At 50.7% G+C, this 25,979-nt stretch overlaps 1 protein-coding gene across 8 annotated transcripts in view; it reads left to right on the top strand.

Moving 5' to 3' along the window:
• Nucleotides 1–16,879: 16,879 nt before the first annotated feature.
• The window catches only part of ANK1 (ankyrin 1), a 41,020-nt gene continuing 31,920 nt past the window's right edge, over nt 16,880–25,979 (top strand). For 5 of the 8 annotated variants that reach the window (XM_075523388.1, XM_075523387.1, XM_075523385.1 and 2 more), the window contains exon 1: nt 24,306–24,359. In XM_075523388.1, the coding sequence (XP_075379503.1) occupies nt 24,321–24,359 (39 nt within the window). In that variant the 5' untranslated portion in view covers nt 24,306–24,320. Of the gene's footprint in view, nt 16,983–17,007; nt 17,163–18,491; nt 18,785–24,305; nt 24,360–25,979 lie in introns of those variants that run through there. The other 3 variants (XM_075523389.1, XM_075523390.1, XM_075523386.1) reach the window with 3 other exon arrangements.

Below are 25,979 nucleotides of genomic sequence, written 5' to 3'. Positions count from 1 at the left end.
CTAATTGGCTTTTGATGTTGGACTTGCTTTTACTGCAGTGGGGAGTGTTATGGTTCTGCTTCCCATCTTTAATGCTGAAACAGAAGTTACCAACAGAAGTGGGCCACTGTCTGGTATGGGGGGTATTTCAGCTCTAGGAGATGCCTGCATGGGGTCTGTATTTGGCCTGCAGGCTATAATTTTCTAAGCTTTTTCACTCTTCAGCTCTTTTCCTGGCAGAATCATCTCAGCTCACAGTGACAGTAGATTTGGTCCAAGCAAGAATTGCTCAGTGGAGCATGGCATGGCAGCTCTCTTTACGTGCAGCTTGGACGTGCCACCACACTGATGCATAGCAATGTGCTCCTGTTAAAGAGCAACATGATGGTCAGCAGGCTGACCCCCTTTCTGTGAGTGCTGGGAAAAATGCTTCCTGTCAAGCCCGCTGTCAAACGGCTGCGGAGCTGAGATTGCAGTAAGAGGAGCTGCAGTATCACGGGACAAAAGTATAAAATATCTGCTTGTCCATCAGTACTATATCAGCAAAACTCCTTCTCAAAACTTGTGAACTCGTCCCCACCAATGGTGAGATATACCTCTCGGACCTGCCAGAGGAGTTCTCCAAGGCCAGCAGCAGCTCAATAAGGCATACGTAAGATCACCCTCTCTCCATCCAGAATGTGAGGCAGCAGCATTCACTGTCTCCTGACAGCATTTCAGCAGGGATCAGCAGCATGTCCCAACGGGGCCTCTCAACACACTACATGGCACCACCAGCAGCAGCAGCAGAGGGGTCACACGAGGGACATTTATTCTGCCTTTCTTGTACTGCCACAGACACTGTGGGTAAATTGCAGGTATTTGGGCAAAGGAGTGGGCATCTGTCACTAATTCACTTTGCTTTGAAGTCATGCTTTAGAGCTAAGAGTACTGTGAGGACACTTGGAGCAAGCTGATCCAGAGGCTCTGCTCGCAGCTGCAATAGTGAAGCAACTTCCTCACGAAGCTTGGAGATAAGGTCCGTTCACTGCGAAGGGGCATCGCGTATTGGGAGCTTTAGTCTGAACAGACTTTGTCTCTGCAGAGGTGGTGTGTTTTGTCCATTTTGCTGGAAATAAACACAGCGTTGCACACAGAGGAGCAGAATGGAGGGTGCCCAGTAATAACATATGAACCTGTAGTTTGTTCTTGACAGAAAGAATCTATTGTAACATACTGGGAGAAAAAAAAAGAGCTCAGCAGAGGAGGAAGCTTCAGAGTTTCATTTATTGTTCTTGTGAGATTTCTGGAGAAAAAAAACAAAAAACAAAGCAAGTAACGCACTTTTTGTCCTCTTTCTGGAGCTGCAGGCACTGCAGTTAGCTCCCCACCCTCAAGCTGTCTGCTGTACTGCCGAGCTTTGCCAGCAGGTTACGGGGATAATGTTAGGCTTGTTTAATGATGAAAAGTGCCTGGAAAATATGCATATATCATTTTTATGTTTAAATTGAGAGGTACATGACATGCCAGTGATGTGATTTGGAGCTGCCAGGAAACAACAGAGATTCGAGAACTCTCTTTGGGTGCCCAACCATGAAAACCAGGACCTAATTTTGGCTATGTTTTCAAAGACCAGCATGAACAACCGTGCATACAAACATGTTGTTTGGAGGATGTTGTGGCTCTGAAGAGGCACTAAGGGTTGCAAAGAGGTAGGAGGACAGACTACAATGCTGGAGGCTTCCAGCAGGCCCACATTCCAAAACATGGTCAGCACGTAACGCAGCAAAGCAGCTGTAATGAAACCAGCGTGCTCTCGTGTCTCTGCCACAGTGGGCTTCCTGGCCAAAACATGTTTCTCAACCTCTACCTGCTGGCAGGTGAAAATGGGGCCTCTTTTCTTTTGAAAAGAACTTGAGGGAGGCAAAAGAGGAAATAATGAATAGGATTCTCTTTACTGTTTAATTCCATTCACAGGCATGCACAGCCAGAGTATTCACTGTAAAGCAACTACTTAGTCTCCCCCTGTACTCCAAGAAGTTAAAAGGGGGAAATCTAAAGGTTTTACGTTGAACTGCCTTTGTGATCCTGGTATCCAGCATCCTCTATAGTTGCTGTCAAAGATCCTGCAATGCTTTTCCCAAGAAAGTGTCTGTGTGTGTGTGTATGCGCGCGTGCGCACGTGTGTGGATTGACTCCTGTTCAGCCAAAATCTTTCTCAGGTAATTGCATTCTGCTTCCTTCAAGTCCCTTGTTTCTCCAGTTCCTTGAGTTCTCTGTAGCATTTCTGTGGTCTGCTGAAGGCTACCTCCTCTTACTCTGGGTATGGGAACACTAGTTTAGCGAGAGGGCGACTGAATATAGGGGAAACTTTGCAATTGTGGAGTAGGCTGAGTCTTGAAATGAAAGTGGTGGCAGAGTGCAGGACATAGATGTTCTCTCTGTAGGAGACTACTTCAGGTTTCTGTGTTTCATATTGTAAAGCAAATTCTGTCAGAAGTCTAGCATAAAACCCCCTCAAATGTTTCAAATCTTCCTCTGTGCCCTCACATTGCCGAGCTTCTTGGGTTGTACTGAACCGCCCTAACCTGGTAGCTCGGTAAGGACACGTGGTACATGGAGGTCAGTGTCTAGCATTTCCTGGCACTGACAGCATTGGTTTTTTGCAAAGCTTCAGGGAATCCTAGTGCTAAATGCTACACGAGTATTCATCTTTGAAGGTAAGCAATTGTGCAGTCCTTCTGAGCTTGGAGGTGTCCTTGCAATGCAGGGGTCTCTGTGAGCTGCTGGAGCGGGGATCCAACAGCCTGCTCTTCCTGTGGTTTCCACAGCCTGTTTGTCACTCGGAATTACTTCCTCCTCCTCCACCTGTGATGCAATGGGAGATGGGGACGGTGTTATGCTGCACGCTACTTGGCTCTGCTGCCTTTTCTGTGGCCTGTAAAAGCCCTTCCTGGCTCCCCATTAACTGCTCTGTGGTTAGCGCTCTTGTGGTGCTCAGCTCCCAGCGCTTGCTGCTGGCACTGATAACCTGGAGTAACAGCATCTTATTTTTGAATCGTTGGGGGTGAAGGTTGGGGTTTTTTTTATTAATAACCCAAATTACCCTGTGAAACAGCAGCTTGTCTGATGTTAAATATTAAACTCCACTAAGTGGGTGAGCCGGAGCACAGAAACAACAGCATGCCGGTAATGACTTGCTTTAGCAGGAGACGGCAGCGGTGCCTGCCAGCGTGCATTAATCCTTGCTCCTCGGAGAGTCTTCCATCTGCAGGGCAGTCAGGTGCCTCCTCCACGCAGCTCCCCAGCTTCTGAATGGCGTTTTGCATGCCTTAAACAGATCAGCACATCAAAGGCTGGCGGATCCTCGCTCTGGCGTTGCCATGGCAGCGGCAGCTGAGAGGATCGGGATGTTTCTGGGATGGGATTGCGCTGCTGGGCGTGCTGGGGCAGAGCAGGGCTGCTCCCCGCGCTCCGCCGCCCGCTGCCACCGCGGACGTGAGCGTGCCTGGAGCTGCCAGCGGCGGTGGCTCTCTGGCTGTGTAAGGGGACGGTCTACCCCAGCTGAGGGGTGCTGTGATGCAGAGCTCTGCACCTGAGCTGCTCACCTCGGCTCCCTCTAGTCTGGGAGTGAAGGAGCGAGTCCTTCCCGTGCTGCACCGCACGTGGAAGTAGGTCAGCTGAATTATACCTTAGAAATGCTTGTTTCTCTCCACTGGCTCTCAAGGGAGCCGAGACAGCAAGCCCTGCTTCAAGTGTTGACTCTGTAGGTGCCTGACACTGTTACAGTGAGCCTGCCCTCGGGATGTCTGCCTCAGGTGCCTCTTCTGTCCCCTGCAGCTCTGCATGTGCTGGATACAGTGGATTTCCCGGAGTGAGCATGAAGCTGAGTTTTAAACACGGTGAAAATATGACATTGGTCTGGCTGGGCAGCACGCTACAGCAGCACGATCAAGGGGTCTGTTGCTGACTCTCACTATTAGTCTTTCAAGCTGTGTTTCCTTGGCAAAATGCCCCATCCTCCTTATTGTGTGTTGTGAAATTGCCCCTGGGAATTCAGTGCTGTTTTGTGAGCATTTCTCTTTTGGGTGATCCTGGCATCTCCAGCCAACGTCTGCTGAGGGGACAGGCACACGTGGGACTTATTCTGACATGCACATGGCAAATGTCCTTTGGGGGTGCGGCGGTGGGCACTCATGAAGAGCTGGGTGGTTTGATGAAGGTAATTTTGAGCACCCTGCCTGCTCCTTGTGCTGCCACAGCAGAGACATCCAACTGCCAGTCTTGTGGCCTCAGTGCTGTTGGCCGCTGCAGACTAAAGGAGATGATGAAGGTGGTAGTAATATGCTGTACCGTGGTTTGTGGTGAGGGTGGCAAACTGTCAAGTTTCTGTGCACTCACCTGAATTATCACAAACTCATCTGCAGCAAAAGGTGCTTTCTGTTTTCGTTGCCTCCATGCACACAGTATTAACTTCTCTGCTTCCCCAAGGCTAGGCTAGACTCCCTAGTGGGGCTGGGGACCCAGTGCTTCTACAGGCAGGGGCATTCCAACAGATGTATCTGTTTTCTATGTAATATCTCTGAAATCGTGCTCTTGAAGTGGAAGGTATCCCTGCCTATGGTAGGGGGGTTGGAACTAGATGATCTTTAAGGTCCCTTCCAACCCAAACCATTCTATGATTCTGTGATAAGTGCAAAAAAAGTGCACTTCTGTTGCCCAACACTGAGGATCAGGTAAAGTTCCTGTCTCCAGAGGGCTTCCATAGCACTAGCTGTGGTCTATAAAACAGGCTTGTTTTAGGGCATATTTGGACTTTTTCAACAGCAATTTCCTGCAGAAGATCTAACTGAGGATCTGGGGTATGTCTGGTCTGTGTGTGTGGGGGTCCACTCTCAGGAGGTCCTTATTGCAGCATGTCACAGTATTTTCCCAGACTGTATTTACATTGTCACAGTTCTGACCTGTGCCTGCAGGTACAAGACAGAGGAGCTGGGGTGCACATCATAGAAGTAGGAAGGCAAGCAAAAGGATGTTGTTGACAGGAGTGGAGCAAAGACCATGACAGTCATTACAATAAATTCAATTTTCTCTTTGTGCATTTACCCTGAAGTAACTCTGAGCTGATTTTGCTGCCAGGCTGCAGGGGACCTGTGGGAGAACAAAACCTGATTTGTTCTGTAGCATGGATTCATAGGAGCACTTTGGGGTTCTCCACTGCTGCCTGGGTGGTGATTTGCCAGTGCCTATTCCCTAAACTCTGCCTGGTCCTGCTCTGCAATGCAGAATTCGATGCTGGACTGAGAGCAAGAACTGTCATCCACTGCTGACATGCACAAGTTTTCCAGAGTTTAGATCAGGGTAAGCTGATCCAGGAACCACTATTCTCTGGTCCCATTTTTGTTCCTTTTCACTTCCACCTGTGCTTTAGTTCCCTGTCTCTAAAATCATAGAATCTCATGGAATCACAGAATGGTTTGGGTTGGAAGGAACCTTTAAAGATCATCTAGTCCAACCCTCCTGCTGTGGGTAGGGTCGTCTTTCACTAGATTGGGTTGCTGAAAGCCCCATCCAACCTGACCTTGAACGCTTCCAATGATGGGGCATCCACAATTTCTCTGAGCAAAATGGGGGTAGCTGGGGGGATATGTTCAGTCTGTACTACTCCACTGGCTCGAGCAGATTAAAATGTGAGAGAGTGTGTGATGTCCTTCCTCGCCACCCTCCATTGAGGCTTCCTTCATTTACAGGTAGTGCTGGGGTGGCTCTCAGCAAGGCTTACAAGTTGACACTGGGCCAGTGGGTTTCAGCGCATTCTGGAAGGATGGGCAAAGCACAGGGACCAGCTCCTGCTGGCCCTGAGAGCAGCCTGCTCCCCACTGCTGTGCTGGCAACATCTCACAACTGGGAGAGCAGCGAAGGGGAATGAACAGATGTCTTCAGGCTACCTCCTGCGTTGCTGCTGTGTCCTTGCTGCTACCCTGCATCCTCCTGGGTAGGCAAGCCTAACGTGCTTGCTGGAGCAGTTGGAAGGGGGTTAGTATGGCCGTACCGATACTCCGGGAAGCTGGCTTGGCCTCTGTAGGTGCTGAATTAGACTCACTGAATGTCTCAGCCGGAGGAAATTTCAAGCAAGCGTGACTCCGAGAGCCAAGCCTGTTGTCCCGAACTCCCCACAGCAAGGGGACTTCAGGACATGTCCTGGTCTGTCTGACGCATGATCTCTGTGCAATAAACTGCAAAAGGTCTGAATCCTGCCTGGAGTAACAAGGGGGGATGTGGACAAAGGCAGTGTGCCCAGAAATCTGAAAGCTTGTTCCCGTCTCTGTATGTATACTCTTCTAGACACATTAGGCTGCAGGGCAAGTGTGAACAGCAAGCAGGCCGCCTTGGGGAAGGCCACAGAGGGGCTGGCTTTGCAGAGGCCTGTTTGACTCCTTGGATAAGAAGGGTTATGTGAGTTTGTGCGTGGTGCGTAAGTATGCATTGTCATTGGGATTCCTCCATCTTTTCTCATCATCGTTGTGCCTTTCTCTGAACTTGACCCCTGGCCTCTTTTGGAGGTCAGATATGCAGTCCCTGTGCTGCGAGGTCCTCGCCGTATCAGGCTCACAGGATCCATCTCTTGAGACTGTTCAGAGCCCTTTCCTGACAACAGTGATCCCTGATCTTTTTTTCTGAAGTAAAGCATGGAATTTCTTCTCTGTTTCATGTTGCTGTCTGGGCTGAGCCTGCAAATGGCCCCACTATCGTGCTGGTGAGTTCAAAAGCATTTGCCCGATGTTGCAGGAAAAAAGGCTGCTGTTCCAGGAGCCCCGAGCTTGTTTCCAGCATTTGGATGACATTTGAAGAAGAGAACAGAAAATCATTTGCTAAGCGAGTTATGGGAAGAGTCTCCCCTATTTTCTTTGGCCTTAGTGCAGAGTCCTAAGTGCCCCACACTGTAGAGATGCATTTTTGCAGTACGTGTTGGGGGAGGAACGGTGGCGACTGGGTTAGGGAAACAGTGGTAAGAGAAACTGTGTGGGGGCTCTGTGACTTCTAAACAAGAGTTGCCTAAGTGAGGCTCATAGGGTAGGTTTGTGGGAGAGATTTTGGAAAAGCCCTCTGTGGCATGGGGGGGTTAGCAGTGGTGTGGGTACCTAAGTGCTGCAGCACAGAGGTCCAGCCTTCCCGGTGTAGCGTCTTAGGTTATCCTAAGAAGCAGGTAAATGAGCCATTGTGAAGCTGTTGCCAATATATCGGGGCTGGTTCATGGCTTCTGTGTTGCAGAGTGCACAGCTGATGTGTCCGGTGATAGGACCGTTTGTCTGTACCTGTGCTGTAGCGATGGTGACTGCTAGAAGCTTTCTCCTACTGGGAGACTGCAAGTTGCAGGTGTGTGGTGGGCACCTTTAAGAGCAGAGCTGGACAGAGTATGATTTGTTCAGATCCCATTCTCCAGAGGAGGATCCATCTAGGCTGTGAAGAGGAGCAGTTGCACTGGTGTTTTGCAGGTGGCCAGGAAAGTTCACTTCAGCAGTAAACACCCCCACATCTCCTGTATGGTAGCTGACAGAGCTTCGAGGGGCAGGTTCCAGAGGGGCTTTGTTCCCAACTTTTTACTGCTGAGGCCAGGGAAAAGTGCTGATACTGCAGACATTCAGTGAAAAAGGTCCACTGGGAGAAATAAAATAGTTGATCTCCTTCAATTTTAGAACAATAGTGAGGCTCCCGTTAGCTCTGCTAGGTCAGTGGAGCTCTGTCCTCACTCCTATTCTGCAGAACTGCTCACTTTCCAAAGTAGTGTATGAGTGAGTATTTCTGGGACTCTGCTTCTCTCATCCAGAGGCATCTTATGTAATTGAATTAGCCCTTAGGAAAAGCTACTGTGCGATGAAATCATCCTAAATGCTGATCAGTGAGCAGGGCTGTGGGCATACAACAGAAATGTGCACATCTCTTCTGAATCATTCATTAATTACCCTTAAATGGAACTCATGGGTTTCAAGATTTCAAGTGGATTTTCTGCAGATCTGCCAAACTATTCTTCAGAGCATTTGCAGTAACTGGAGAAAGGTGCAGGCTGTTGTACTCTGAGTAGGATGCAGTGGTGTGGGCTGTTGTTCTTACTGTAATGTTCATATCAGGCTGTCCAGGCATGCCAAGGGTGCTCAAGAAATAAATGAATCAATGGTATCCAGAAGAGCTAATCATGACGAAAAGTTGCATGTAGTCATCAGAACATGGATGGATATGCATCCAAGAAAGCATTTGGCTCCTTTGCTTGCTCAGCAAGGTGATGAACAAAGGCACAGGCTTCCAAGCTCTTAGATGTCTGTACAGGATTGGACTCTGGGAAGGAGTAGGAATGTGCAGTCGCACCCCAGACCTCAGGGCATTAACTCTTCAGTTCAGAAGGCTTGGATTAAGCCTTCAGGAAAAGCAAGGACAGCAGGATTGAGAGGCTGGAAACGTGATGCAGAGTTGCTCTCTGCAAACAATTGCATCTTTTGGGCCTGTTAATATTGCAGCATTTGTTGTGCTGGTCAGTGTGCCTTGCTGTCATGTCATGCACAGTCACTCGGGAGGTGGGGTACTGCTCTGGGTGGATTTCTTGGTGGAGAGAAGAAGCTGCTTAGGGTCAGCTGCTCCACCCTTGCGGAAGCTGCCTTCGTCTGAGCCAAGCACTGCAGGTAGAGAAGCTGTATGTGTGCCTTGCCCACTGAGGCACAGCTGACACCTACTGCTGACAGCAAGGTGTGTAATCGTAGGCGTGTGGGGCTGAGCATGAAAATTTCTCTGACTGCTTCCTTCATTTGCAGCTTCCTGTGGTGGTTTAAAACGTGACCTTGAGCTCAGATAGTTACATGTGAAGTGCTTCAATTATAGTCTGGGAAACACTAAAAACCCAATGTTTTTCCACCTTCATCCCTCTCAAAAGTCTCATTAAGTTGGACCTCATTCTGTTCAAGTATTAATTGCCTCTGGGTAAAAACAACCACACACATGGCACGTGCTTCTGTTAAATAGTAAAGCATCAAAACAGCACTGGAAGGAAGGTAATGGGAAATGGGGACCCTGTCCCAGACTTCTGTCTTGTAGGGGCCAAGACAAAATCTGCAGCCTTTATTTTCTGTATCTGTGGAGGGCCTGTCCTTGGCACTCTGTCTCTTCCATAAGCAGAAGCAGCATTCAGCTCTCATTACTGCTCAGGGCCCAATTTCCACTCCTTGAAACTTTTTTTCCTGGCACCACCCCAGCCCAGAAAACAGTGGTCTCTCCTGGAAGTCTGTTCTCAAGTGGGTTTAGTTAAGGGGACACTGATGCGCAGGGGCAGCTCTATACACATTGCAAGCTGGTTACTGGGGCAGGCGACTGCCCCCGTAGGGCAGCTCTGTGCCAGTAGAGTGTGCTAACCTTATTCTAGAAGGGAGAGAGGAGGGACCTTGTGAGTGTGGAGTTTGCTTTGAGTGGAACCTGAAGCTCTGAGCTCCTGGGAGAAGAGTTAGTGCTTTGTTTGGTTTGGGCTTTTTGTTTGTTTGGGCTTTTTTCCCTGTCAGGGGTGGGGGTGGTGGTGGTGGTGGTGGTGTTTGTTTTTTGGTGGTTTTTTTTGCATAGGAGCCAGAAAAGCAGGGACAAGTCCTGCTCTGTGAGCTGCTGCAGTATAAATATTTCATCATAATCTCAATGACTCTCTCTGAACAATCCCCAGGAGCAAGTATTAGTGACAAATGGGGTTTGCTAGCACTTTATAGTTTTCATACGTATTCTTTGCAATGCCTATCATGGACTTTGTTGTTGATGGTGTAACCCAGTTGTTGTTGCTTATCCAGCTCCCAGGAGGGGGATGTCTAAAGACCCAGATCAATTAGAGATATGCAGAGAATGGAGACTTCCCATGACTTGTTTTCCTTTGATTGTACCTTGACTCTGTGACCACAAATTCATAGTAACCTGCAGCACAGCACTGCCACTGTCACAGATGTTGCCTACAAATGGCTGGGCTGCACTTATAATTCGACCAAGCTTCTTGCTGATCCACCTCATTTTGTTAATTCTGCCCAGCTGCATATCAGGTTAGTCCAGAGGAAAAAGCTGAACGAGTTGCAGCCGACTGTGGTGTGAACATCGATTGGAATTAGTTTCATTTTTGGTGCAAACCTTCCTGCCTTGTTACTGGTATCTGAGCCCTTCATTAAACTCCAGAGAATGTCTGTGTCAAATCACAGGTGTACAGCTAGTTTTGTTTCTTGCTGTGAATATTAAAATAGAGACTTTCTCCTCTCCTCTGTGAGCTCCATGCAGAACTCTGGAAACCTAGCAGGAGAAGCAGGTGACAGGATTGCATACCTCGCAGAGTGCCTGGAGGTTGAAGGCTTTTCTTGCTGGTCCAAGCCCAAAAGAAAATATTTTGACAAATCCAAAGAGAAGAGGTTTACAGAAATGGTTTCTAAATTCTTGTCAACTGCCTGAACTAACATGTCTGAGGAAGAAGATCTTGGTGCAGACCGTGGCATGTTAGGTACGTTGCAGACCTCGGAGACCAGGTGGCTGCTGAGAATAAAGGTACATTGAAAGTGTGGAGCGAGATGTGTGTTCTTGCTCTCCTGCTCGATGCTCAGCAGCAGAGCAGAAGATTTCTTTCCAAGAGGAGCAGAGTGCAGCCTGCCAGGTGGGGACTATGCATGCATCTGCTCTCGCAGGAGGTCAGTCTGCACTGCCTCCAGGCATGCACTACAGCCAAGTGCTGGATATCTCTCCATCTTGAGATTCCCCAAATAGACATAACATTTAGGTGTCTCAGTGGATCTGTAATCTTGCAGTTACAGCAGGACCAGTGGATCCAATAGCTGGGGTGGATTAACTGCAGCCTGATAAGGGTCTTGTTATATCTTTCAGATTGGTACCTGCCTGGGTGAAAGCAGAAATCTGCACCATGAGCAGTAATTAAGAAGTGATTTGCCCTTGGCCCATTTTGTGGGCATAAATGCCAAACTCTGAGTTCCCAGAAGGGGGATTTTTCAGATTCAGGCTAAGTTAGGTGATGGTTTTTGCTCTCAGAACTGCCTGGTCTCTAACAGGGGGAAAAGCAGGGGATGTTAATCCTGTGGGCGAGATGTCTCCTGGTCCACTGCATGGGAGAGCTGGATGCAGAGGTTGCTGAACACTTTTTATCTGTGCAGAAATCTTCTTTGCAGCCAGGATAGCACAGATCTAAGCCCTAGCATAAACAATGGGCCATTAATATTCCTTTCCTTTGGGAGCTCTGCAACTCTTTCATGTCTTCACTTTGTGAATCTGACTTCCTGAGTTTTTGTGCCTGAATGAGTATAAATAAGATAAATCAGTGTGATGAAATTTTCAGTTGCATTGCCTGGCTCATCCAAATGATGAGCAAAAAGAATACCTTATGACTCATGTCATAAGATGCCAGAGAGGCACATGCTATAAAGCTGTCTGTCTGCTTGGTATGCATGCAGGGAGGGCCAAAGGGCTGCCTAAATGTTCCGATTTGGGGCTCAGACTGCTTCCTCTCCAGGAACTAAACTGTAGTTATGCTGGCACAAGGCAGTTGTCTCTTGGAGTAACAGAGCAGGCTGCTTCATCTCCAAAATCATGCCTTTGGAGGCAACAGTGCACAGTTCAAGAAACACAACCTGAAGAACATCTATTCAATTCGTGTTTCTAGATTCCCTTTGGAAATCTCACAGCTCAAATAGTTCTGAAATGATGGATGACCATGAAACGGTTTCTTAGATCAGGGGTATGATGGGGAGAGATTTCTTATGTCTATTAGCTGCTGAGCTTTGCAAACCCAGTCCATTGGATTTCTTGCAAGTTTTCATTTGTCCTATGCTTCTGGGTGCTGGTTTTTAGACTGATTTGGGGAGAAGTACTCGTAAATTGGCTCCCCCCCTGCCCCCTGTGATAAAGGAGATGGAGAGGCAACTAGGGAGAGAGCAAGGGCTGAAAAATCTGTGCATAGCAAATCTTTGTCCCCCTCCCACCACATAGCATTGCACAGCTCCTCCTCTGACAGAAAGCTGAAGAGCAGGTGTCGGTGTGGACCTTTCACATGCTTCCTCTGTTGCTCATGGCTGATGATTCCAGCACTTTGGAAGCTGAGGGATTAGCCGTCCGAGAGGTGAGGCACCAGCAGCTCCTATGGACTTCCTGTGAAATTATGGATTGCCGTGCCAGAAACCACAAATGCCACAGGAAAGCAAGCCTCAGCCTTGCTGTGCTCAGAGGACTGCCTGCTCTGAGCAGCAGAGTGTCTAGCTGAGCACTGCAGAGCATTGTTATCTGCTTATTTATGCCTACATCACTGCTGTTCTCTCTTAACAGGAGGAAGCAGCCTGACAGCGGCACTGTTTTTCATCCCAGCTCTCTCCTTGCGTGAATCTGAGTACCTTCTGTTATCCGTGTCTGGGCAGCAGTCACAGAATTGCTAAGGATTTAAATTATTCAGCTTCTGTTGCTGACTCAGCTTTAAAACTGCATTCACGTTTCCTCAGATAACAGCTTGTTGACCAGAACCAGGGAGCCTGGCTGCTCCTTGGAGCCTCAGCAGGTGACAGGAGCACAGGGAGCTTTTTCCTCTGTAAGCAGAAAGGGGACATGCTGGAGTAAGGTGAACCCCTTGCGTACCCTCGTCCTCGTGCCAGGAGGGCACAGTGAGCGCTCGGAGAGGAGCAGCTCTCCTTCAGTGACTTCAGCCCTGGACCCGTCCTGGCATCGTTTCTCAAACTGCTGAATGCAGGGAGGGCTGCACTTCATTCCCTCAGCAAAAGCACATGCAGTTTCCTCAAAATATTGAAGCCCACTGTTAAAGAAAGTTATTTCCTCTTCTCCAAGGTAATGTGTTTAAGGTTCTCTGCTGCACACACTACACTCCCCATTCCCTTAAATGAAAGGAAAAGAACAGCTGAGGACAGACTAGCAGCAGCCAGCGAAGCGTCTGGTGCTGGGAGATCACTTCTCTAGTTACATGGAAGATAACAACACAGAGGAAGGAGCCTTGCATTCCTTCACAGCTACATCATAGTGCAGTTGAAGAGTTTCTCCAAAGGTCAGAGGCAGAACTTTGTATCCTGAAAAACAAAACTCTTTGTAGCTGAAGGAATAGTTTTCTTCAGAGACGTCCTCTTCCTTCTAAATTTCTGACAGAGAGCTTCTCTCTGCCCCACGACTCTGTCTGCAGTCACTGCTGGAATTCAATGTTTTTATCTCAGGTGTAAACCTGGAATGCAGTGACACTGAGGCACCAGGGCTGCTGAGTCTCATCCCAGGAGGATGAGACAGCAGAGGGCGAAATTATTTTTTCCTGTGGGTATGATGGATATCATAGCATCCAGGGAACAGCACTTAAAACAATACTGGAACCCTGGCTCACAGAAGTGCCCTGAAGCCCGCCGGGGTGCACAGTGGCCTCAGTGGGAGTTGACAGCTATTATTTGCTGTAACTCTTGGCCACTTTTTCTCAACATGAGTTTGCTCTTTCTTAGAGAGTATTCCTGCTGTGTCCATTGTAAATCATTTCCCTTTGCAGAGCTCTGATTTAACTCTGTGTTGGCTTTTGTGGGTGCAACATGACACTGACCTGTACAATCTCAGAGGCCTTTAAGGGGACATTCATATGCTCAGATGTCACTAAGGAGAGGACACAGTATAAAATCTTAGGGAATGAGCAACCCAGCCAGTCTCAGTTCAGGGTTTGGAAACAGGTAAGTGTTAAGCAACTGCCTGAGACCTCAGTCTTTTGAGGTGTTTTGATGGAAGTGGAAAGAGCTCTTGGGATTAAGAGCTATTCATTTGTTAGAGCTGTATTTGTTATTTTTCAAGCTCTCCCAGGCTCTGATTTCTCAGACAGGATTGTGCCCATACTGTTGGTTTCTCCAGAACTGCAAGCTGTGCTGAAGATGTTACTGTTAGGTATAACAGGCAAGATGACGGTGACAAACTGCTAGTAAAGCAGGTTGCTCTAGGATATTAGTTTTCAGCACTGATACATGCAACTCACCTGTCTGCAGTTAGTTAGGGGGAACTTCAGAGATGCCTCAGGTGAGGTGGTAATGAGTGAATGAGACCTAGTAGAGGGATCAGTGGGAAGTGTTCTGAAAAATATGATTAACGAGGGACAGCAATTAACGTAGCAAAGAGACCAGTTCCCCTAGAGATGGAGCCTGCACCAGCTCCACAAACAGCCAAGGAAAGAAATGGTTATTAGTGTATTACATACTTCAAGGCAAAGTGCTCTGTTCTCCCCCTTCTTCAGGGAAGGGAGGAAGCAGGCATGTACCTGTCACCTCACAGGACCCTGTTCACTCATGTTCCTGCAATCGCCTTCACTTCTAGAGCTATAGCAGAGTGACTGATAGTAGAGTTAACCCTGTGAGCGCCATACAGTTGCCTCAAGACAGATATCTAGTGCCCTGGGATATGCCCATCTGCCTCAGCTGCTGCTCCATGCGTCTGCTACCTTCCAGTACCTGCCAGCCCATGTGGATGTCACCGATAGCCTGGGGTACCTCAGTGACCTGAGCTCTTGCTGCCTCCAAGCACCTCCTCTGAGGCATGGAGAAGGCACTGGAGGGCTGTTTGCAGGCAAAACTCCAGGTCTCAGTGGGGGAGCAAAGGCTTCGTGGCTTGGCCAGGCTTGCCAGGACCATGCCTGGTGGTAATGTTTCTCTGTCCCTCAGAGGAGCTCTGACCTGCAAGCATCCCTGTCAGGGGCTCTTGAATTTAGGCACTCTTCTCATTTCTCACGGCTGCAGAAAGGCTCTGCCTCAGTGGTGGGGACCTGGGGCAATTCCTTCTTACCGCCCACCACATGGCCTGTAGGCATGTGCCAAAGCACCCTGCGGCTACCATTACAGTACCCCACAGTAACCACAGCTATTTCCTGCTCTGCACACAGTCACGGGGTTTCCCTCCCTCAGCCATGCCGTGGCTGTGCACGTGATGTGCAAGAGGGAATCCTGGGCTGCAGCCAAAAGGTGAGCACCATGTCCCCTCCTGCACTGTGCAGGGCTCACCTCTCCACCCTCATGGGGAGGACGTGGCATCGCTGGATAGCTAGAAATCTGGAGGACTGAGCCAATCTGAGACTGCTCATCCCTTGCAGCCAAAGGGTTTGCCACCCCAGAGATTATCCCGTCCCTGAGTTTGCCTGTAATGGGTTTGTGAAAGTCACCGCTGCTGGTGCTCACCGGTGCCAGGGGCTGCACAAATCAAATCAACACAAATCCTAGTCCCTGCCTGAGAGAGCTCTCGCGATAGAAGTGGGGGGCACCCATTTGGGAAACAGGTGGATCAATCTCATGGGCACTTTTACACCGCTTTTCCCTGAGGTGTAGTAGGAGATAATCCCAAATGGATTAGAGGGCACAGGTCTTGTTTCTAGGGCTTTGTCAAGTGTGTCTGTTATCCTGGTGGCTGCAGGACTTAGAGAAAGTTTGCATTATGCTGAGGCAGCAACCTTGAATAGGCTTATAAGCTCTGGCTGGTAAGGTCCTGTCTTCAGGGTGCAGAGGACTCGTATTTGCATTCATGACACGCAGTTTTGCGGGGGGGGGAGCAGGATCTGAGACATTGATGATGTTGCTCTGTAGGTTCAGAGCAGAACACTTTTTAGAGCAAATGTAGTGTGCCAGCCAGCAGTGGCAGTGCCCATTCTTTTGACAACATTTGAGCTCTACCTGAACTGGAGGTGCCGTCTATTATAGCTTAAATACCAGAGGGATCCCAGACTTCCAGGGATGTGCTGAATTGCACCGGACAAGGGGAAGGTGTTTTCCTTAGACTGAGGTAAGGACTTCACTTTGCTCTAATGCTTCAACATGGCCTTTGCTCAGTATAAAAATCTCAATTTCTATGTAATGCAAAGCATTTTTCCATCCTAACAGGTTCTCTTGATCTGCTTTTCCTGCCTCTCAGCTGATATAAGCTTTCCCAGTGGTGGGCTGGGCTGTTTTATAGGAATTCCCTGGGGAGATACAGCTGGCAGAGTGGTTGTTTTTTCTCTCTGAAGCTGCAAGTGTCACAAGCCGTATTTATCTGTATGTTGCCCAGGCCTTTCCAGGTGTGATCACCTCATGGCCTTGCATTCACTGGTTTGGCCCCAGTGCCTGGGAGGAAGTGCCTTGGCCTTCTTGAACCTGTAATTGGCAAAAAGGGCCAGGTGAATGGTAGCTAGAAATAGAAACCGAGCCGTGCGGCTCCCCTGCAGTCCCCCAGTGCTTTCTTGAGATGGCCCCAGCTTAGCGTCTGGATCCAAGATGGGGTTAGCAAAACACAGGCAGAAGGATGCCTCCTGCCAGCGGGGAGTGCAGTGAGCACGGCTCTGCGGTGTGTCACCCCGAGCCTGAGCACAAGGAGAGGGGGGGACGGGAGCGGTCTCCAGGAGGTCTGTTCCTTTGAACAATCGGTGTGACTCCCTTGCGTGTCTTTCAGAGAGGGCATGCACCAACCACTGTGGACCCCTTGCCTTCTTGCTGCAAGCAAGGATCTCCTGAAGGGATGCTGGAACAGGAGTCTGCTGTGCAGGTAGAAGGGGGGAAGGGGCGCGTTCATTGTATTGCAGTAGGCTCCAGGCCCTACAAAGGGCCGGGAGCCGCTGTCACTAGACCTCATTTGCCACTTCAGTTCCATCTCGGTGTCCTTCATTTGGGACTGTGCCCAGCCAAGTTCTGCAGAGACCAGTGAACAATCTGGGGTCTTCTGCTGACTGTCTCTGGCCCAGCCTGCTTTGTGCAGCACAAACCAAGAGACAGCGTGGTTCTGGCCACAGAGCTGTTTCATTTTGCTTTGTGTTTCTGAAGTTTCGTCTTGCCTGGTTCTGTTTGAAGAGCAGGGTTCACGCACATGGGCTCCTCCCTGTTTACAGCTCACAGATATGTTTATTAAGCGTGCCTCGGGCATGACTCTCACTAAACACTTCGTGTCCAGCCTGGCAGCTCTCCCCAAGCCCCTGACGTGGGACAACCTGTAATCTCCAGACTCCAGGCAGGAGCCTCCCCGTCGTGCCGCCATGCAGGCAGGCAAGTGTGCGTGGTGATAGGGTGCAGTCCTGCTGCTGATAAACCTCTTCCAGGCTGGCTGCGCACATTTGGTTTGGCTGCAGCATTCAGCATAAGTAGGCTGATCAGAGCTGCAGACCCTGGCTGTCCAGGGTGAGCTGACCTTCTCCTGCAGCGATGCCATGCCTGCATTGCTTGAGGGTGAGTACTTGGGCATGGTAAGGGGCTCGCCGGGCAGCACTGGGGGAGAGGAATCAGGTCAGTTCTCAGGGTGTTGGTTTGCACGCAGGAGTTTAGGTATATCCTAGCCAGTAACATGGACTTAAGTCTGGTCCAGAGAAAATGGCCCTTGTCCCCAAAAGATTGCAGATAAATGGACCGTAGAATGACAGGAAGGGTTTGCTGCCCTTCTTAGGTCACTGCGAGCTTGCCTAAGGTCAGGCTGGGAGCCAGTGGCAGAGCCTGGCGTTGAATGCAGAATGGCTAGGACCCCTGGTGCTGTACTCGCCTCATCCTTCTCACCACTGCGTTGTGGGCAGAAGGGAGGTGCCCCCAAGTGTTGGGGTTTTGTGCTATTGTAATGGTACATGTTGATTTCTGTGTTATCTTTCTTATTTTACCCACCCGAAGCGCTGGGACAGGTGCACAGGATGACGTTTCTTTCCAGGCACAGTGCTGCACTAGCTCTGCTGAGGAGCAGGTGGCTGTGCTGCTATGGCTTTGCTTGCGTGTCCTCACCAGGGATCAGCTGGCAGAGATATATTGCCAGGCCTGTGCTTCAGGTGCTTTCCTGTCAATGCTTTCTTCCCTGCATGGCTTCCGGAGGCTGCATCCCGAGCGCTGGCCAGGCCAGGCTGGCTGAACGCTGCTAGCAGTACGTCTGTTGCAGCCAGGGCGCAGGGACTGTACTGCGATTCCTCACAGCGTGCAGATCCTAGCAGAAAGCCCCCCTCGCAGCGCTTTTGCTCGTGCGGGCAGGCAAAGCAGGTGTGGACTAGCCCTGCTGAAGCAGAAGTAGAGAATGAGTCAGAACAGACTGCAGAGATTAGGAGCAGTTTATAAGCACCACTAGAAAAGAGAAGGAAGTTTCTCCACAAGGCTCCGGGCAGACCCTGATGGCACAGTCTGGACTCCAGCGCATCTCCTGAGTGCAAGGGCACTGCCCAGAGCCCACAGCAGGCTGGAGGCTGGTCTGCAAGGTATGCCTCAATCCCTGGCTTGCATCAGGCAGGCTCAGAGCATGTCTCTGCTTTCTCCCTTGCACTGGCAACCTGCTAGAGCCCTCTCAGCTCCCCAGTGTTCATTGCACACGCCTGCCTGAGCCATGTCATGGTCCAAGGAAGGAAGTGCATTAGGAAATGCATTAGGAGATAAAAAGCAGTTACAGTGCTGCTGCATCTCTCTCAGCAGCTGTAAGCCCTGTTATGTTGTTAGAAGAGGTGTAGTGCCTGAGTGAAAAGCTCTCATGTATTGTCTTCAGTCACAGTCTATATATTTTCTGGTGAGGTAAAAATAGCTTTTCTTTTTCAGGATATGCAGAGAGCAGAGGCTCCTGCTAACATCAAAGGAGAGTGACAGCTTTCCCCTGGGTGTGCGTGGCCTCAGCTGGCAGGAGCAGTGGCTGTGTTAATTCTTGCCTTGCTTTGGCTCTGTGTGAAAGGAACAATGTCCTGGTCTCCAGCTCCCTGTTCAGACCTCTGGACCAGCCCCTGTTCCTCTCTCCACTCATTGCTGCTGGACCAAGCACTGTACTTCATTGGGGAAGTGATGGTTTGCAAATGACAGAACAAGACGCTACTACTTAGAAAATCCATTAGCAGCAGGTGGGAACTGGCAGAGGCAAGCTTTCATAGAGCTGTAGGCTGTAGCACCAGGGGATCCTTATCAGAAGGATCAGTCTGCTGTGTAGGGGCAGCTCCCAAGTCCTTGCTCAATGCAGATTAAGCTGCTTCTGGTATCTACCCTCCTCAGAGTCCTGAACCTGTTCCAGCTTCAGCAGCTAGCAAAGGGGACCTGTGAAGGGGGAAGGAAGGAGCCAAGAGGCAATGCAGGTGCTGTCTGTATCTGAATATGCTCAGCAGGGACCGAGTTAACCTTGGCCCTGAACTGCACCACCAGTGACAGTCCAGAACTACCTCTCCTGTTAAGAGTGCATAGAAATGGGCTTTCCGAAAGCTAGTTACTCGTGTAATGATGGAGGATTGTGCGTGATGGAGGGGCCAGTCTAGTGCCTCTGCCTGAAAGCTTGCCCCCTCTTCAGTACTTTCAAAATGCTAATTGACAAGTTGCTTCCTTTCCCACAAACCTGCCGGGGCCCTCCTTCTTTTGCTTCCAGATTTCTCCTCTGCCAGTTGTGCTGAGTTCTCTTACAGTTCTAACAGCCCCTTGCTGCCGGAACATGAGCAGATCTTTCATTTCCTGCATGCTCCAGTTCACCTGCTGCAAGATGGTTGGGCTCCCCCCTGCACTGGGGGTCTCTGCTGGGCATATAAGCCATCAGCCTCTGTGGTGCATGCCCTGGGGAGGCCTGGGGCTGTTGTGAAATCTCCACTCAGCAGAAGGGAGCATGGACAAAGGATTTACTCAGGCTGGTGCATGAAATGAGAACAAACTCACTTGGCAGATGCCTTCCAGAGATGACCTCTTGTGCCTTGACTCTCATCAGTCCTATTAAGATCTGCGGACCTATCCTAAATCGTGTGGGCAGGGGTGAGGATGATTAGAGAATAGAACTTGGGCATATGGATTTGTCCTTTGATCTGATTAATTTTCCCAATGCTTTTGCTTTTCTCTTTCATCTGGGTTTGCAGTATGTGCCTGGTAGCCTGTTCTCTGTGCTCCACTGGCTGCCTGCCTGAGGCTTTGCTACTGTGGCCTCTCTGGAGATGCTGTGCTCTGCTGAATGCTGTCTTCTACTCAGAAGGCAGAAACCTGCCAGTAGGTTTCGTTTCCACTGTGGGGACCACTGGGAGTGTCAAGTTTCTGTGAATACAGATAGGAGAGAAAGTCCCTGTAAGGCAGACAGTGTGATTTCTGTTTCTGGGCAGTTTGAGTTGAATCTCCAGTTCAATTCTCCTGATCTTCCCTGATCATCTTAGAGAGACCCTAGGTGCCATCTTTGACTGCTCTTAATCTTAGCAGCTGTTTTGGTGTGTTTCCAGGACTGACATATTCTTCTCATCTGATGAGAAAGGATCCAGGTTATCACCTGCAGACCTGGGCATTTGATGTCTGCAAGGCAGGGAGGTCCAAATGAGCTCTGGCTCCAGAGAAATCCCTAGGTTGGGCAATTGCTTAAAAGTAAACCACTACACTGATGTAAGGTTTTGCTGTCTCTGCTGGAAATAATGCCTCAAAAGTGAGGATCATGCCCACTACTGGACACAAGCCCACATGAGCAAAGAAATGTCAAAGCAAACATCAAGGGCTGTTGCAAGGTTTATTGCACTACCTCCCCAGCCGGCAGCACTGACCTTAGGGTCCAGCACCCTGGCACTAGCAACTGGAAGTGCCTGCATGACCTCCTAGATGTGAGCTAGACCTTTCCACACTGTCTAGGTAGGATACCTGTAACAATACATGGCTTTGGTGCCAGGATTCAGGTTTGCATCTCACCGCTGGTCCTGGCGCTCTTTGGTTGTTGGGGTGATTGTGTGCTGCCCAGCCTGCCAGGTGTTTCCTTGCTGGACCTCCTCTGTCCTGTGCTCCATGAGCCCATGTCAGTCTGGCTCTGTTTCCCCCTGTTCACTGGCAGACTGGCCACGTACAGGAGGAAGTGTGTCTGCTTGGCAGGGCTGAAAGCCACTGCTGCCTGCCCCAGGTAGGGCCAGGTAAAACCGTGCCTTTCCCCTGGCAGCAGCACATGACGCTCGGCAGGGATTGTGGCCCTCCTGTTGCCGTTTCTCTGCTGTTCACACAGTTTGTACATCCCAGTTTGCAAGATGCCTCGGCTGACTTTGCTCCTAACGCATCCCAGAGAAAGGGTGGCACATGTTGCTCCTGATAAGGGGTTTCAAGCAAGTGTTAGAACAAAGGAGCTGCAAACAGATGCCTGCAGCGGAGCAGGAGCTGCTAAGCTCCTTGCTGGAAGGAGCGCATGGCTTCCAAAGAATACAAAAGAGACAAAAGAGTTTGAAGATGCAGAGTTATCATTAGTGGCAAAACTCGTGAGATAGCAAGAAACCCGTGTAGGGGTGTAACTGCTTTCAAGGTCTTTGCTATAGAGCAGCCATAGGAAGCTTTTCATGCAGCAAAGCCTGCTGCTCCTCACTGGCAATGTTTTCCAGGAGCTAGGCCTGGAAGAAACAAAACTCAACGAGTGCCAGGGCTGGCAGGAGGGTGCCTGCCCCAAGGACGGTGTACATGGGCCTGGTTTGCATCCTTCTGCCTCTGGCATGCAGGGGCTAAGGCAAAACTGCCACACAGCCAGCTTCCCTCTCTTCCCATGTAGACGTCAGCCATGTGGCTCAGCAGCAGAGCAGACCCAAACTTCCTGGCCACTGGGTCTGACTGCTGTTTGGCAGAAAGCGTTTTGCTCCCCAAGGCGTGGGAAGTAATTTGTTATTTGAAAGTTTGCATTGCAATTCCTCTGCTCTAGTGTAAGAGCAGCACTGTTCCTCAGTGAGGCCAGAGACTCTGAAGATATGTGGCAGAGACCAGGGAAGGGGAAAGGCAGGGGCTGGGTGATGTGACTGACAATCGAGGCTCTGGGAATTCCCTGTAGCACTGCGTGTTTCAATTGCAGCACAGCTCTGGCTGTGTGATACCTCTGGGTAGAGAGTGAAGAAAATACAACCCATTTCAAAAAAACTCACAGTGACTGCAGGCTCCCCCACTCATCCCTCTCTGTAACTAGTCCTTGCAGCTCTTCCAATGGAGCAGGGAATCAGCTGGTTTCAAGCGTCAAAGCGCTTTGTTTCTGCAGGCAGTGAGAACGTCTAGTGGATGCTCGCAGCCTCGGACTGCGGGTGCTGCCCCTCACCTGCCTGTACTGTGGCCTGGTGGTCGTGCGGCATGGGCAGGGCTGCTCTCCAGGGACTGCTGGAGTCAGAGACTTGTTGGAAAGGGCACCCAGTCCCTTTCTTCTGGCATCTTTGGCCCTGCCCATAGCAGGACATGTTCCCAGGCAGTCCCACAGACCTGTATGCGCATCCTTGCAGTGAAGGGGTCCCACCTCCTCTGGACCTCCTCGGCAAGAAGCCAGCGCAGCCCTTCCTCATGCCAGGTGCTGTATAAACAACGACGGAGTTGCAGTCCCTGCTCAGGCTGCCTCGTCATTCCAGATAGAAGAGACAAGTGAGCAGATAGGGTAAAGAGGGCAGTGTAGCAGGATGCACATGTCCCTTTTGCCAGTCTGGAACAGTGTGGCAACTTGCTTCTTGCCTGTCTTTGTGTCCCAGAAAACACTGTGAGATCAGCACAAGCCCCTGAACTCATTTGTACTTGGGAATCATCTACTTGCAGCATTTAGCAGCTTGTACGGAGTGGGCTCCTGACAAATGTGGCCACCTTTCACAGAAGGAGGCAATGTTGAGCCCCTCCCTTCCTTTATCAGTGATGTGCAGAAGGAGCTGGTGGGAGCTCCTCCCTGGGTGGGAGTGAGAGCGGGGCACTGCCAGAAGAGATTAGAGGAGGACTCCGACCATGGCCAGAAGACAGAGCAGGATTACTGAACCTCTGACTGCAGCCCTTGAAATCCAGCCTGAGCCTCTGGTTTGGCAGAACTTCCCCTTTGCTTATTGCCTTAGCCACAGCTACAATGCAACGGGCTTGGTCAGGTCCAGGCTTCTCATGTTGGGGTGAAGGGGCTGGAACATTCATCCAGCGGAGTAATGCTTTGCGGGGTGAGGCTGTGAGGGCAGGCAGACACCTGTGAATAGGAACAGAGGAAGCCACTAATCAGGGCCAGGAGAGGGAAAGGGAAAAATTCAGATTGTCAGCAGACAAGGGGAGCTTTTCCTGAAAGAAAAGAAGGAAGGAGAATAGAAGCACAGTCCGATGTGCTGTGGTATGTTTTTTACTTTAGAAGGTCTTGGAGCACTTTGCAAAGTCCAGATCTGAGGCTTCTCCCTTGGGGAACTGCCGGCAGCAGCCTCCTGACACTTCACAGCTTGAATGTCCACAAGTCTGTGGAGCACGACACCTGTGTGTAGGATTTAGCAGCCGTGTAAGAGTGCAAGCGGTACACAATGGCAAGTGGGGCAGTTTATTTTCTCCCCTGGAATAGCTCCTTCCTGGAAAATTGCTAGGAAGGCAAAGGAGAATGGAAAGAAACACTACAAACTCCAAAGAAAGGAAAACCAGTAGAGGCAGTCTCTGCATCTGGAAGCAGTTGCTGTATATCCTGGGGCCCATGGATAGCGAGTGACTGCGTGTGCGTCTGTGTACAAATACCAGGGGGTGCATGTAGCATGCCCATGCTACGCTTTGTGCTTATTAGTGGATGGTAACTGTGCAATGTGCGTGTGCCTGTGTTTAGGTACGTTGGTGTTGTGCTGACTGGGATGTGTGTGTGTATCTTTTTGATACGTACATCTACTTGTGTCCATAGGGTCTCTCCATTTCTTGCTGTCACTGCTCCCTTTTGCTGAAATTCAGGAGATGGCAGTGAACCAATCCATACTTCAGTTCCCTGGCTAATCTAAAGTTGTCTTGATCTCCGTGACACCCCAAAGTAAAGCGAGCTCTTGTGAACAAATGCCCTCTGAGTGATAGGTAGGCAGTCCCAACATGCACGCATCAGAAGGGCAATATGACTGCAGATCTATTTCCTCTGCTTTTACCATTTGAGCTGAGCTATCCCTTCTCCTCTGGCTGCATGTGTTGTCTGACTGCTGGTGTCCGATGTCCTCCATCTCTCTATGCATCTCTGAAAGGTGCATGCTGAGCATGGGGAGCAGAAGGGCGGTACCTCTGAAGCGCTCAAGCCTCAGCACGTTCTCCAAGGCCCTGGCCCCCAGCATCCGGAGGGCTGGGAGGGAACCAGGACCCCTCTCCTCTGTGGCAGGTGTCACCTGTGAAATGCCAGGCTCCTGGGCATGTCTGTGGGGCTGTCCTTTCTCTGCTGTTCCCGAGGTGGTACCTGCAGCTCTGACCCGCTCCCTGCACTTGGCAGCAGTCATCTGCTTTCCGGAGGCGGCTTGGTATTAAATATCCTGTCTGACACAATAATGGAGAGAAAATGAACAAATTCCATTAGCGGCTGGCGATCCCTGCAGGGTCTGCGTTGGAGCGAGGAGGGAGCCTGTATTTTTAGATAGAATGCAATGTAACTTACTGGCTCTCTCAAAGCTGGGGAGTAGATAACCAAGGAGGGAGAGAGGGGACACCAGGCTCAGGTTTCAGCTGAAGTGCCGGACTATGGCAGCACGAAAGGGCAGGTCCGGTCCAGACGTGGCTGTGAGTATACAACGCACTTCTCCTTCGTGCCCACAGAGACCTCCGCTTTGCTTTTGTGCTTGCTTTGTGCCTGTAGTCTCTGCTGCTGGGCGTGCTGGGGCCTCGGGAGCCCCTTTGCTGCTGGAGCCTGTAGAGTTTTACCATTTTAATCTTCACAGCTCCATGTGTGTCCCATGGGTGGTAGAGGCTGGCTGAGCTGTGCTTTGATTTTCCAAGGGGTTTGCTGTCAAAAGTCTGTGCTGTGGCTGGCATGCCGGCAGCATAGCTGAGGTGCTGCCCTGTCATTGATCCTGACCTGAGATGCAGAGGCTTCTAGCAGGGTCTGGAGTTGGAAAAGCTCTTTGCATTCAACCTGTTGCTTGAAGCTGTCAGTGTTTCCTCGCTAGACCCCAGACAGCACGCAGGGCTCAGAGCACAAACATGCACTTCTAAGCACAGCGCTGGTGCTGCCTTCTGCCTCTTACAGTAGATCATCCTGTATGAGCAGAGCGCTGAGGTGCCACGTCGTGTCTCCTCTGCGCTCACAGCCCTCCACAAAGCCGGCAGCTCTGCCGTGAATCTGGGGGCTCTTCCCAGATGGACAGGGCTCTCCTCTGAGGTGGCAGCAAGCGGAGCCAGCTGGCACAGGCAGTCATGCAATCAGCACATGTTCCCCCTGCACGCGGAGGCTGCGCACCGGGACAGGGCATGGTGGTGCTGCCCTCCACCACCTGTCCCTCTGACGCTGTGGGCTGCCCCAGAAGGGGCCGTGGCACCCGGCCACTGCTGCGGGAGCCCGGGCTGAGTTCTGCGGGGCGTGCCTGGCACCGTGGGGGCCAGGACACCGTGTCTGTGGGCCTTCCTTCTGCAGGGAGTAGCAGGGCAGTGGGCCCGGGACATGGCTACGTTTCTCTGGGGTAGGAGGGTCGGGCAGAAGGGATGGGCTGGGGGAGGCAGATGGTTGAGAGCAGAAGGCAGCCAAGTTGTGCTGCTCCAAAGTCCAAATTCAAATGGCTGAGGCCGCAAAGAGAAGGGAAGAGAGGAGCCCTGAACCCGTGTGGTGCATCACCCTGCCTAGGTGTGCCTCCCGCTCTTGTCCTCTGTGGCCGTGCTGCTTCCGGCTCCTGTCCAGGAGCTTCCTCATCCTGGGTGCTCCTCTGCAGCCAGGCTGTGGGCACTACAGGACGGCCTGGGATGGCAGGACGTAGGGTCTCGTAGCACAGGAGGTCCCTTGGTCAGTCCCAACGTGAGTGGTACAAGAGGGGTTCCAATTTTCTATTGGAGCTGAAGGCAGAGCAGTGTGTCCTGCGCCCTTGCCATGGAAGTCTCACGGCTCTTTGCTGCAGAGAGCCCTTTGGGCTGGACCTAGCAGGCAGGCACCAGCTCGTAGTTGCTGGTCCAAGGTCCCAGCCTCACAGAGCCACGTCACGGCATTTCCACCCTGTTGTTCTCCAGTTTCTGGTGAGCCATCCCATGGTCCTCATTTGCTGCCTTACACTGCTAAATAGTGTTGCTCGAAGCATTACTGTGCCTTGCCTGGGGTGTCTGTGTTTTAGTGGTGCAGGGAGGCACTGCCGTGTTTCCGTTGGAAAAGAGAGTTGCGACTTTCCCGGCTGCAGGGCGCTCGGCCAGGGCCATTGT

The sequence above is a fragment of the Mycteria americana genome, chromosome 23, assembly GCF_035582795.1.
Source record: "Mycteria americana isolate JAX WOST 10 ecotype Jacksonville Zoo and Gardens chromosome 23, USCA_MyAme_1.0, whole genome shotgun sequence".
Lineage (NCBI taxonomy): Eukaryota > Metazoa > Chordata > Aves > Ciconiiformes > Ciconiidae > Mycteria > Mycteria americana.
The sequence above is the reverse complement of the archived record's forward strand: the minus strand, read 5'-3'. Positions and strand labels throughout refer to the sequence as shown.